At 39.4% G+C, this 14,553-nt stretch overlaps 1 protein-coding gene across 1 annotated transcript; it reads left to right on the top strand.

The window, feature by feature from the left end:
* Window positions 1–10,475: 10,475 nt before the first annotated feature.
* Window positions 10,476–13,768, top strand: LOC125202175 (proteasome subunit alpha type-1-B-like). Its single transcript, XM_048100536.2, has 2 exons — window positions 10,476–10,963; window positions 13,030–13,768. Exons 1-2 carry the CDS (start codon window positions 10,613–10,615, stop codon window positions 13,489–13,491), a joined length of 813 nt encoding a protein of 270 aa, XP_047956493.1. The 5' UTR covers window positions 10,476–10,612; the 3' UTR covers window positions 13,492–13,768.
* The last annotated feature ends 785 nt before the right edge of the window (window positions 13,769–14,553 follow it).

The following is a 14,553-nucleotide window of genomic DNA, read 5'->3' as shown; positions in this document are numbered from 1 at the left end:
ACCTACCCCTACCTGCTGCCACGATATCCCTCCAAGTCTTGTTGTGGTCTTGCATTCTACAGTAGCATTCAAAGTTGCACAAGGAAGATCTTGTGATTGGCAAACTCCATCCACACTCTCTAGGACAGTAGGTACTATTTCATTGGTGATAATATAACTACACAGAGAGATCATCATCACATGTTCAACGTTCCTTAACAGCCACCCTTGTTTTATCACTTTGATCTTTCCTTGAGCCACTCCTAATATCCCCCCTTAATCCTAGTGTGGAGTGCATAGAAACTCCAAGTTTGTTGCGCAATCTCACATAGGATTGACTACTCAGTGGCTTGGTAAGAATATCCGCAATTTGATTACATGACTTAACTCAATTTCTTTAGCAAAGACTTTATCTCGAACAAAATGAACATTGAGTTCTATATGCTTAGATCTCGCGTGCAAAACATGGTTTGAAGCTATAGCAATTGCCCTGAGATTATCCACCTATACCACAAATGCAGTTTCCCTTTTAATCTTCAGTCCGTCAAGTAAAGAATGTAGCCAAGTGATCTTTGATATCATAAACAAAAGCAAACAAATTCACATCGAAGAAAAACAAGAGAGTAGATTGATAGTGAAATGACCTTTGCATTCAAAATCAATGAGTCGTTGCATCACTTGCTATTCATATATATCCATACAAATGGAAAGATCTAGTCCAACAAACTAATCAAGCTCTTGCTGCCACGATATCTCTCCAAGTCTTGTTATGGTACTGCATTCCACATGTAGCCTTCACAACTGCACAAGGAGGATCTTGTGCTTGACACACTCCTTCCACACTCTTTTTAGGACTGTAGGCACTATTCCACTGGTGATAATAGCCAACTAGAGTGATCCTCGTCACCATGTTCCTTGACAACCACTCTTGTTTTGTCACTTTTATCTTTCCTTGAACCACTCCTAGTACCCCTCTCCACATGCCACGTAGCCTTAACGTGTGGTGCTCGAACATGCATATGATCCATCCCAATGATCTGCCTCCAATGTCGCTCCGATGCAATTTCATCCCGATAGACGGTACCGCTCGATGCATCCGGCGCCATTGAGGATCATTTCTTCGTATTCCTTATTTTTCTTATCATAATTTTCTAACAAAAGTGTGGATGCTTAAAACTTACACGTTGAATTGAGGACCACAATCATATAGCTAGTTATTCTATTTTTGTCGAAATTTCCACTAATATTTTGTTAGAGTTTGTATACTAGAAATCACGTTTCGAGTGATTGAATACTGTAAAACTCTTATTTTATTTTCCAATGAATAAAACAGATTATTTTTGTCATAATGTTGTTATGTTTTACATTTAATGGATGTTAATGCATGTTTAAATGTATAAGTTAACTTAACAAAGTCTAAGTCTTTGTTTTAGTAGACCGGTTGTGGGCGTCGTCCACTTTAAGGTAATACGGTCAGTTCTAAACAAAGAAAAATATGAATTTCACAACCTAGATGGAATTAGACTACCCATCGAGAAAGGTTGCAATGTCAGTCCGTATATTTCTAAGCCTTACTGAAATAAGATGACATTGGTGTGGTATAGCACTGAACGGATCTAACAGCAAGACTTGCCTTGGGCTATCTACTGAAAGGCGAGGTCTTGATAAATATTTATTTCTTAATCAATGTAGGTTAGCATTGAGCATACGGTATTGATTATGCATTGCTTTGACTTATCAAATGGTGCGGGTTTTTCGTAGCCCAATTATCCTGATATATTGGGCAGTGGTGATCGATATCTAGCGGTGCTAGGATTGCTATTATATTGAATCGTGCACGAGGTGAGTCTCGTTTGATAATGTCCTCAAGAGGAGCGCGAAACTAAGTTTTATTATTCGGAACCTAGCTAGTTGGAGTATGATTACTCTATGAATAATAAATGAGTGTTTCATGCTAAGTCCACTCTTGGAATTAATAAGAAGTTAATTAATTAAGTCAATAGCAGACATTAATTAATTAATGGACATATTAATCTTAAGCACGGGAAATGAAAGATAAACGGAAACCCGGATTACTTATAATTTCGGATTTGGATGGGGAGAGTTCAATATTACTTCTGTAGTGGCTGCTCGTAATATTCCAATTATAACTTATATTAAATTGTGGGTTCAATTTAATTAGTAAAAAGTAAATTGGATGAGCCCATATCCAAAGCCTTCCATAGATCCCTGTCTGGGCCCAAAAGGAACTTAATATAAATAGGAGAATAAAGGAGACAGAAAATACACAATATCTCATATTGCAATTTTCGAAAATTTCGATCTCTCCCAGCTGTAGGAGATTTCGAATTTGAGTCCTATTCCAAAAAGGATTTCTTCTGTCTTCTTTATTTAAGTCCTAGTATTCTAGTAAGATCAGCCCACACTGATATTAGAGTACAGTTCGGGAACCAGAGAGAAGATTTGTGGTCTAGTACTTAAAGCTACACGTGGAGAAGTCGCTAGCCATCTTCAATTCTTTGGAGAATTAATTAGGTATTATTCTACTCCGTAGAAAAGCATGTTTTAGGTTTTCAATATTCTTAAAGCATGATTAATTCAAGTTATGAGCATGATACATGTGATAATTACGCGAATAGATTTTGTCTAAATAATCTGCTAAATAGATCTGATTATTATGTGATTTATTTACATGCTCTTCCGCTGCGTGAACCAACAATTGGTATCAGAGCCAGTCTTTGGCTCTGATTATTTGGATTTAAATTTCGCGAAATTCATGTATGCATGTCTTGATTGATTACGAAGCATGTTCTTGTGTTTTTATTTTTTTATGTTTATGCATGTTGAACTCAAGAACATTCGAATCATAGAACTTGAATTATTCGAACGAACTAGATGTGCGATTCGTCGGCGCTTGCGCCGGGACGAATTGCGCTATGATCGATCGAAGAGGGTTGCCAATCGAGTGGGAGCCGAGGGCGACGGGCATGGGGCGACGCGCCGGCGAGCAAGGGCTCGCGCGCGCCACCGGCCAAGCCCGCCAAACCCTAGCCGGCCCCGATCAAACGCGATGCGACGCGACAGGAGCCGAGGACGTGCGATCACGCGGCGACGCGCATGCGAGCAGGGGCTCGCGCGCGCCGCCGATCGAGACCGCGAGCCCAGGCGGCACCAGACGCGTCGGACGGAGGAAGCCTGGCACGGTGGCTCGTCCGAGAACCACCGAGGCGCCGGTCTTCTTCGCAAAACCCTAACCCTAACCCTAATACCGAAACCCTAGCCGACCCAGCCCTAGCGAGGCGCAACCGAGAGCAGCCGCCGGCTGCTGGTGCGCGCGAGCTCGTCGGGCAGTGGGAGATCGCCGGGAGGTCGTGGCTCTGGCTGCGCCTTCTGGCTCGACGACGACGGAGGGTGAAATCTCGGCGGTTGTCCGCCGGGAGGAAGAAGGGAGAAGGAAGAGCGCGCCGTAAGGCGCGGGTTTTCCGGCGGTCGTCGGGGGGCGAACACGCCGTCCCGGCGAGAATCTCCGGGGATATCTTCGTATCTTCGTTGTGTAGATTCGTGCCAACCTCGAATCTCTAGAGATTGACGAAAGATTATTTTAATGATTATTTAATTGTTTAATTAATAGATATCATTAAAAATAATATTATTTAATGAAATAAAACATTTTGGGAAGATTTCCCTAGATTTTAGGAATATTTGGATTATTTTCTATATCTATGAATATTTTATATCCTAGATGATATAGATAAGAATAATTTAATAGTTTCCTAATTATAATATATATCTAGAATCTATTATAAGATATGATATATATAAGAATACATTAAATAATATAATTGATATTCTTCCTAATCTTGAACTTGGAAATTATATGAATTTGATTTTTCATGTCTAATTAAGATTATAAATAATGTATTTTATTTTAGATATATCTTATAGTAAGACATGAATGAGAATTAAATTCTAGATTAATAGTTTCTATATTAAGATATTAAAGATTATAAAAGATTTAATTATCCAGTAAATTAAATACCAACAGAATTTAATTAGTCTTAATCTGCCTTAAGGCTAAAGGATAATTAATTAAAACCATAACCCAAATATCTAAGCGATAATTATGAACTAATGGTTTATATATGGTCTCCATCGGTTGGACTGCCAAATTTTGTGAAGCTGATTTTCTAATATTATCGCCACCTACAGAGTAGGGACAATAATCCTACGAAAACAGTAAGTTCATAAGGGCGGACTTCTCAAATAATGAATAGAGTGAACTAGAAAGTGATTCCTAATATTATCGCCACCTACAGAGTAGGGACAATAATCCTAAGGAATTGCGAGTTTCAGGGTTCAATCGGAATTTATGAGATAGCTTGATTTTGTTATCAACACATGAACATTGTTATGGGAGTGTGTTGTAGAAATAAAATACTGTAATGCTAAACCAGGTGGTCGTGCTTAGGAAGCATTTGACATGTCAACCTCCAGAGGAGGAAGCTATTGATATGTCGGTGTTGTGACCAGTAAATTGTCGAAATTTTAATGCGTATTAACCTCCTGAGGAGGATACAATTTATTAATTTTGCTGTTGTAAGATTTTGAAAAGTTTTATGGTTAATCTACTCAATTTCCTTACATAAGTTTATGACAAATAGTAAAATCTTCTGTTTGCAGTGCAATAAAATTCGTCAAGATGTCTTTTAATCCTCTTTCTGCCATTCTCAAAGAAAACAAACTCGAAGGCCAAAATTACATCGAATGGAAACAAAACTTGGATATCGTTCTCACAGCAGAAGAGTACAAGTTCGTACTCACTACTCCACGCCCAGCTGTCCCGGCTGCTAGTGCCAGCCAAGCATTGCGAGATGCGCATAGACGGTGGCATAAGGCGAATGAGATGGCTAAGTGCTACATGTTGGCTTCTATGTCATCAGTACTCAAGCATCAGCATTCTGCCATGGAAACTGCCGCCGAGATCATGACAAATCTCGCAAATCTTTTTGGTACTCAGAATCGAACGGCTAAGTCTCAAGCCTTTCGGAGTATCATGACGAAGTCTATGAAGGAAGGCTCGTCTGTGAGGCAACACGTCCTCGAGATGATGAGTCACCTCAACCAGATTGAGGTATTGGGAGGGACGATCGATCCCGAGTCCCAGGTTACTATAATCCTTCAGAGTCTTCCCCCTAGCTTCCAGCAGTTCAAGCTCAACTTTGAGATGAACAAACGGAATTATACTTTAGCAGAGTTGCTGACTGAACTTCAGTCGGCGGAGGACCTTATGGTTCAAGCTAAAGTAGCTATGATGAGTATCGCGCCTAATTCCTCTGGCTCTAAGGCTAGAAGAGGAAAGAAAAAGGCACCGAACCAAGTAGCAGTCAACAATGCTAAGGGAAAGAAGAAACAGCGGGGTGACAAGAAGCAAACTGGAAAATGCTTCAAGTGTGGAGAGAAAGGTCATTGGAAGCCAGATTGTCCTAAAAAGGGCAAGGCTACAGGTATGCACCATGCTCTAGTAGTCGAGTCATGTTTGGCTTTGACATCTACTCATACTTGGGTTATTGATACTGGAGCAACTGATCATATATGTTTTGATCCTGACTTGATGCAGGTGACAAGACGGCTACATGATCGTGAGATAGAGGTCCAGCTGGGCGACGCTACGAAAGTGGCGGCCGTTGCAGTGGGAGACGTTTATTTACGTTTTTCTAGTGATAGATTTTTGATTTTGAAGAATGTTTTGTTGATACCCTCTTTTAGAAGAAATTTAATTTCAGTTTCTAAATTGTCTTATGATGGATATTCGATTTCTTTTAATGACAATTGCGTTATTAAGAAAGATGGTTCTTATATCTGTCGCGGTATCATGGAAAACAATCTGTACACGATCACTTCTACACAATTTAATCAACGTAAATCAGAACTCAATGCTACATCGAAAATTTCTAAGAAAAGAAAAGAACCTTCAACTTCAATGAATGAAACGTACTTATGGCACCTTAGACTTGGTCATGCCAACGAAAGAAGGATTCATGCGATGGTTGATCAAGATCTTATTAAAGGTCTTGAGAAGGAACCGTTTTCGAAGTGTGAGTCCTGTCTCGAAGGCAAGATGACTAAGAGATCTTTTAGATCAAAGGGGAATAGGGCCAAAGAAGTACTTGAGCTCATTCATACTGATGTGTGTGGACCAATGTCAACCGAGGCAAGGGGCGGTTTTCGATATTTCGTCACCTTTACAGATGACTACTCGAAAATCGGATACATCTATTTGATGCGCTACAAGTCTGAAACTTTTGACAAGTTCAAGGAGTTTAAGGCTAAAGTAGAGACGCAACATGGTAAGAGTATCAAATGCCTGCGATCTGATCGCGGAGGCGAATACCTAAGTGCCGAGTTTTTGGACTATTTATCGGTAGCTGGGATTGAATCCCAAACGACTGCGCCGGGCACACCCCAGCAGAATGGCGTGGCTGAAAGAAGGAATAGGACCTTATTAAATATGGTCAGATCGATGATGAGTTATGCACGGTTACCTGTTTCGTTTTGGGGTCATGCTTTGCTTTCTGCAAACTATCTCTTAGACGTCTTACCTTCTAAATCTGTTCCTACTACCCCATATGAGTTGTGGAATGGGCGTAAGCCCAATCTAGAACATCTCAGAGTATGGGGGTGTCCGGCTCATGTATTGGAAAAGGATCCAACTAAGCTGGAATCTAGGACTGAGGTTTGCGTGTTTATAGGATACCCTAGAGGAACGAAAGCTTATGAATTCTATAGTCTCAGAGATCAGAAAGTGATTGTGAGCACTCATGCCACATTCTTAGAGGAAGACTATGTAATGAATCATAAGTCCAGCAGTGAGATTGCTCTAGAAGAGCTAACTCAAGTTTCAACTTCCATTAACCAAGAACAATTACCAAGTGTAACAACAATTCCAGAAACTTCAACTAATACTCCAGATATTGTAGTGCCGCGCCGCAGTGGGAGGGTCTCTCATGAGCCCGATAGATACATTGGTTTGGGTGAGTGTATGGATCACTCCTCGGACAGCAATGTACTGGATCCCTGGAATTTTGCAGAGGCGCAGGCTGATGTCGATCATTGCGAATGGGTGAAAGCAATGGATTCGGAACTACAATCTATGTTAGACAAAGACGTCTACGATTTGTCTGTCCTACCCGAAGGCTGTACTGCCATTGGGAGCAAGTGGATATACAAACGTAAACGTGGACCCGATGGACGAGTTAAAGTCTTCAAGGCAAGACTAGTGGCTAAGGGGTATACCCAAAAGGAAGGTATCGATTACGATGAGACCTTCTCCCCAGTGGCCATGCTCAAATCGATCCGTATACTTTTGTCTATAGCAGCTTACATGGATTGGGAAGTATGGCAGATGGACGTTAAGACTGCGTTTCTAAACGGGAGTCTTGAGGAGACCATCTACATGGAACAACCCGAAGGCTATGTAGTGAAGGGCAAGGAACACATGGTTTGGAAGCTTAAGAAGGCCATTTATGGTCTCAAGCAAGCATCTAGATCATGGAACCAGTGTTTCGATCAAACTGTTCAAAAGTTTGGATTCGAAAAATGCCCTAATGAAAGCTGCGTGTATAAGAAGGTTGAAAAAGGAAATGTTGTGTTCTTAGTTTTGTATGTAGATGACATTCTTCTAATTGGAAACAATAAAAAGATGTTGTCATCAGTGCGAACTTGGTTGTCCAGCCAGTTCGAGATGAAAGATATGGGTGATGCGGGACACATTCTCGGTATCAAGGTTCTTAGGAACCGAGGTAAGAAAATGTTGTGCTTATCCCAAGAATCTTACATCGAAACGGTACTTAGACGCTTTAGCATGCAAGATGCCAAGAAAGGTTTCCTACCTTTTAGACATGGCATCCAGTTGTCTCAAGAGATGTGTCCTAAGACAGCATCTGAGATAGCAGAGATGAGAAGAATACCATATGCCTCGGCAGTTGGTAGTCTCATGTATGCTATGCTTTGTACTAGACCCGATATCTGCTTTGCTGTTGGCATGGTAGCAAGATATCAATCAAATCCCGGCCAAGGACATTGGACTGCCGTAAAGAACATACTCAAGTACCTTAATCGGACTAAGGACTATGTTCTAGTTTACAATGCAGCCGAGCTCTGTCCTTTAGGATATACAGATTCAGACTTTCAGGCTGATCTGGATTCGAGAAAATCAACTTCCGGATATGTGTTTACCTTAGGAGGTGGAGCTATAGTTTGGAAGAGTGTAAAGCAGAAATGCATTGCAGACTCTACCATGGAAGCCGAGTATGTAGCCGCTTCGGAGGCTGCAAAGGAGGCTGTATGGCTTAAGAACTTCCTTCTGGACTTAGGTGTGGTTACGAATATGCCCAAGCGCATCACCGTTTATTGTGATAACTCTGGTGCTGTGGCAAATTCGAGGGAACCACGGGCTCATAAGGCGAGCAAGCACATAGAGAGGAAGTATCATATCATTCGAGATATAGTGCAGAGAGGAGACATACAAGTGGTCAAGATTGAGTCAGAAAACAACCTGGCAGATCCTTTCACGAAGGCGTTAGCGGTAAAGCCGTATGAAAGCCATGTTGAAGGAATGGGAGTTCGACTAATTCAAGACCTCAATCCGCTTTCAGTATAAGTGGGAGATTTAGACGTTAGCACATTTTGTATACTCGAAAGTGTTTTGAGTATAAGTGGGAGATTGTTAGAGTTTGTATACTAGAAATCACGTTTCGAGTGATTGAATACTGTAAAACTCTTATTTTATTTTCCAATGAATAAAACAGATTATTTTTGTCATAATGTTGTTATGTTTTACATTTAATGGATGTTAATGCATGTTTAAATGTATAAGTTAACTTAACAAAGTCTAAGTCTTTGTTTTAGTAGACCGGTTGTGGGCGTCGTCCACTTTAAGGTAATACGGTCAGTTCTAAACAAAGAAAAATATGAATTTCACAACCTAGATGGAATTAGACTACCCATCGAGAAAGGTTGCAATGTCAGTCCGTATATTTCTAAGCCTTACTGAAATAAGATGACATTGGTGTGGTATAGCACTGAACGGATCTAACAGCAAGACTTGCCTTGGGCTATCTACTGAAAGGCGAGGTCTTGATAAATATTTATTTCTTAATCAATGTAGGTTAGCATTGAGCATACGGTATTGATTATGCATTGCTTTGACTTATCAAATGGTGCGGGTTTTTCGTAGCCCAATTATCCTGATATATTGGGCAGTGGTGATCGATATCTAGCGGTGCTAGGATTGCTATTATATTGAATCGTGCACGAGGTGAGTCTCGTTTGATAATGTCCTCAAGAGGAGCGCGAAACTAAGTTTTATTATTCGGAACCTAGCTAGTTGGAGTATGATTACTCTATGAATAATAAATGAGTGTTTCATGCTAAGTCCACTCTTGGAATTAATAAGAAGTTAATTAATTAAGTCAATAGCAGACATTAATTAATTAATGGACATATTAATCTTAAGCACGGGAAATGAAAGATAAACGGAAACCCGGATTACTTATAATTTCGGATTTGGATGGGGAGAGTTCAATATTACTTCTGTAGTGGCTGCTCGTAATATTCCAATTATAACTTATATTAAATTGTGGGTTCAATTTAATTAGTAAAAAGTAAATTGGATGAGCCCATATCCAAAGCCTTCCATAGATCCCTGTCTGGGCCCAAAAGGAACTTAATATAAATAGGAGAATAAAGGAGACAGAAAATACACAATATCTCATATTGCAATTTTCGAAAATTTCGATCTCTCCCAGCTGTAGGAGATTTCGAATTTGAGTCCTATTCCAAAAAGGATTTCTTCTGTCTTCTTTATTTAAGTCCTAGTATTCTAGTAAGATCAGCCCACACTGATATTAGAGTACAGTTCGGGAACCAGAGAGAAGATTTGTGGTCTAGTACTTAAAGCTACACGTGGAGAAGTCGCTAGCCATCTTCAATTCTTTGGAGAATTAATTAGGTATTATTCTACTCCGTAGAAAAGCATGTTTTAGGTTTTCAATATTCTTAAAGCATGATTAATTCAAGTTATGAGCATGATACATGTGATAATTACGCGAATAGATTTTGTCTAAATAATCTGCTAAATAGATCTGATTATTATGTGATTTATTTACATGCTCTTCCGCTGCGTGAACCAACATATTTATCATAACTATTAGTACTCCCTTCGTCCTAGTTAAGATGATCTCTTTCTTTTTTGCGCGTGTTTTGAGAAAATGATAATAAAATAGTTAAAGTAGAGAGAAAGTAAAATAAGAGAGAATAATATAGAGAATAATCTTTTTTATATTATTTTTTCTTTATTTTAATTATTTATTATTATTTTTTTAAAACACATGCGAAAAAGAAAGAAGTCATTTTAACTAGACACAAATGGAGTAATTAATAGTAGCAATAGTAAGCACAACCATAAAATTAGTATGGTTTCATCATGGTAGGATATAGCCCAATAATAATGAGTTAAAATGATTGCCCAAACCCCAAATGTCTTGAAGGAAAAGAAAGCTTCCTCCCTCTGAATCCTGATAGTATTTGCAAATCGGAATCCGCATTTCTGCAAATTTGCAAAAGCCAATTCAATATGTTCAGGAACCAGTACGATACCGACGTCACCACTTGGTCGCCGGCGGGGCGGCTTTTCCAGATCGAGTACGCCATGGAGGCGGTGAAGCAGGGTTCTGCGGCGATAGGCCTCAGATCGAAGACGCACGTGGTGCTCGCCAGTGTCAACAAGGCCAGCTCCGAGCTCTCGTCTCACCAGAAGAAAATCTTCAAGGTTGACGACCACATCGGCGTCGCCATCGCCGGACTCACCGCCGACGGCAGGGTCCTCTCGCGTTATATGCGCAACGAGTGTATTAATTACTCCTACACATACGAGTCACCTCTCCCCGTCGGTCGCCTCGTTGTTCAGCTCGCTGACAAGGCTCAGGTTTTGATTGAACCCTAAACTCTTCTGTTTTCTCGCTATTCCTATCTAGATCATTTTGTGATTGAGAGTTAGGTTTCGAGAATTGGTACTCGTAGTTAGGGGAGGGCAAAACCTAATTAGAATTCTCCAATTGCTTTATTTTCTACCATTTTCTTCTTTTTTGTATTTTCAATGGTTGTTTGTTTTTGTGAAAATGTTGAAATTTGGTATCTTAAGAGTTATGTAGTTCGGTTAGAGCAGGATCTACACGCAATTTGGCATTGGGCATAAGGAGGTGTGGTAACTATGCCAGAGAAGACCAATATAGATATACATAGTCTGCAGCACATAAAGTTTATATGGAGAGGGGCACTGCAATTGGGATTAGGAGCTCTGTTGTATTCTTTTAGAGAATAAATATGATATATTTGGATAGTTTTCCTGAAGGAATACAAGACTGTGTGGCTGAAGCTAGCTGTGGTGGAGATATTGAGAGACGGAAGACACACATAATTGGGAAGGTCTAGAAGAATTCTCCTTTGTGCTTGGCATTTGAAGTTAACTAGATTATGGATGTTATTATAGAGATGGTTTAAAAACACCAAATGTTCTTGCCATAGGGTTGGTTGCATTGTTGCTAAGCATAGTGATTATTGGCAGTTGGAACAAAACAATGCAATCATGGTTCTTGATTGAAGCTCGTATGATAAAAATTATGCAATACAAGGAATTAGTCAATTACAAGGTTGGTCCATTTGTTCTTATCATCAAATAAGTTCACATTTGCAATAAGGGCAGATTTTTTCAATTTTTGAGATGACACAAGGTGCTAGCTAGGTGTAATACCTAATGGAGACACCCTGGCGGGTTTATGTTTGGCCAGCCTAGATTAGGTGGAGGCTACTTGGAATAGATTAGAGGTAGCCACGTGATGTAGCCCATGGTTCCGTGTTTCAAGATCCAATCAAAGTCAAGCATAGATTAATTCTAGAGGTCTTGCATGGATTAATTTAAGAAGTTTTGGCTCAAGAGTTGTCCAAGAGACCATTTGGAGAACATGATCACAACAGCCCAAGTTACATTCATTTATCTTTCATAGTTGAATTGGATAAGTAGTTGGAAAGTTTGACCTTATTTGATTTGTTTTCCTCCTAGGATTAGGTTTGAAAGACCTTTATATCATCAATCAAATTGTTATTTTTGAATCTCTTTGGTTCTCTCTCAAATTTTCTGTTCATTGAGAAATTTAGCTTACTTGTCAACAATGTTATTTATGTATGTCTGTTGATCAAAGAACCACCACAATGTTATGGTGGTCTGCATGGCGGAATATGACAGTCTTTGTCGTTCCATTATTGGTTTAATCTTGTTTCAGAGTAGGTGCGTCAACATATAAGATCTGATAGCAGAACCAAAGCAATAGATCTTATTAATTCAACTTAGAAAAGTTGGTCGACAGGTAAAGCTTGGTACACTCGGTACACGTAACGTAAAGATGATTATAGCTACTCTCTCTGACAAATAATTTGATTGTAAGCAGCTAATAAGATTCAGCTTCTATATAGGCCTTGGCCTGCCATGTAAGTAAATCTTAGTATCCTACCATACGTTTCTTATATTTAGTCATCAGGGTAGCATACCCGCGGCTGATATGAATATTGGCTGTAAATTTTGATTCTGCATTTTTTATAAGTTGCTACTCCTATGTTTCGCACTCGTTTTGAAAAAATATAAATTAATTAAAGTGGAGATGGGTCTAAGTATTAAAATAGAGAGAGAAAGAAAGATGAATATTTTAATAGGAGTGAGAAAAAGTGGTTGAGTGTATTAATTGGAGAGATAAAATTTCCAAAAAAGGAAATGTGTCATCTTATTTGGGACAAACTAAAAAGGAAAACGTGACTATCTTAAATGGGATGGAGGGAGTATATTTTTTCTTGTCATGAAATGAATTTCTTGTTTCTTGGTAATTTATCTGACAAAGCGTGTTATTGTGAGTAGTTGCTGAAGTATTATCACCGAGGCTCTCAGAATCTCTTTTTACATGCGGTTTCCGAAGGTTTATATATTTATCTGCAAAAATGCAGGTATGCACCCAGCGCTCATGGAAGCGACCATATGGCGTTGGCCTGCTGGTCGGTGGTCTAGATGAATCTGGTGCTCATCTATACTACAACTGTCCAAGTGGAAATTACTTTGAGTATCAAGCATTTGCGATTGGATCTCGGTCACAGGCTGCCAAGACATACCTAGAACGTAAGTTTGAGAGCTTTATGGACTCATCACGAGAAAATCTGATCAAGGATGCTCTTTTTGCATTGAGGGAGACCCTGCAAGGCGAAAAAATGACTAGCTCAATCTGCACAATCTCCATACTGGGTGCTGGGGAGGCGTTTCACGTATTGGATCAAGAAACTGTGCAAAGACTGATCAATGAATTCGAGGTAGTTGGTGAAGAACCCCCTGCTGATGAGGCTGCTGCACCAGATGCTGAAGCTGCTCCTGAAGGAGCAGCCCCTGACCAAGGTGCGGCTGCGATGGATATCTGATTAAAGCCAAAATCTACTCTGTTTGCCTCTCTCTCTGTAGGAAATGAGTGTCGTGTCGTGTCGTGTTGCTGAATGCAACTCCGGCCTTGAGTAGAAATTGCTGGCTGGACTGCATACTCGTATTTTCTTCGCTAGCAATCACTGTGATTTGTGCCACTATATAAGTTTATCCCTACCCTTGCTTTCGTATTTGTATTTCTGATGAGTTGATGTTGGGATGGCATTACGTTTTCTAATCTTTGGCTTAATTTGAGCAAAATATACTATTGGTATGGCATCAATTCTACGTAGGTATAATGTTTATTGCGATACTATTGGTATGGAATCAATTCAATATAGGAGTGATGCTTGTTGTGAATTTCACTTGGGGTTCGTTTCATAGAATGATACTCGTAGGTTATAGCAAGTAAGAGGCTCGAGATTGGAAACATAGGCTGAAGTTAAGATGGTGAATAATACTCCCTCTGTCTCGTAAAGTGGTTTTAATTCGGGATGAGATTTTGTGTAGTGTTGTTTTGGAGTTAAGTGGAGAGGGAAAAAAATACATAATGATGTTTCTATTTTTGGACATGTGTCATGGGATATCCCAAAAGAAAATGTGTCGTATAGAGTAGGACGGAGACGGTATAAGGTTTTTAAATTGTTAGTTTGATAAATAAGATAATACTCACTTTGTCCCTACTCTAAGGACATATTTTCCCGTTTGAATGTCTCACTCTAAATGACATATTTCTTAAAATTGAAATATTATTCTTTCTACTTTTTTCTCTCTCTCTCACTCTTTATTTTATTAACTTGACTTACAAAACAACACTATATAAAATCTTGTGTTAAATAAAAAATATTCCACTTAGAATGAGACTAGGAGTAATCAAGATTATGAAAAAAAAATCAGGTTAATTAAGTAATAGTAACTAATTAAGGTTCTCGTGTAGCGAAAATGAATTAAAAAAAATAAAAAAGTGATTCAATTAACAAGGAACAGGGAAGTAGTATCGATGGTCAATCATTTGAGTCAATTGTCTTTTCTCTTTTCTTCACGATTACTCTTTTATCACGTCT

This window comes from Salvia hispanica, chromosome 2, assembly GCF_029641045.1.
Source record: "Salvia hispanica isolate PSC_SH4W2 chromosome 2, Shi_PSC_v1, whole genome shotgun sequence".
Lineage (NCBI taxonomy): Eukaryota > Viridiplantae > Streptophyta > Magnoliopsida > Lamiales > Lamiaceae > Salvia > Salvia hispanica.
The sequence above is the reverse complement of the archived record's forward strand: the minus strand, read 5'-3'. Positions and strand labels throughout refer to the sequence as shown.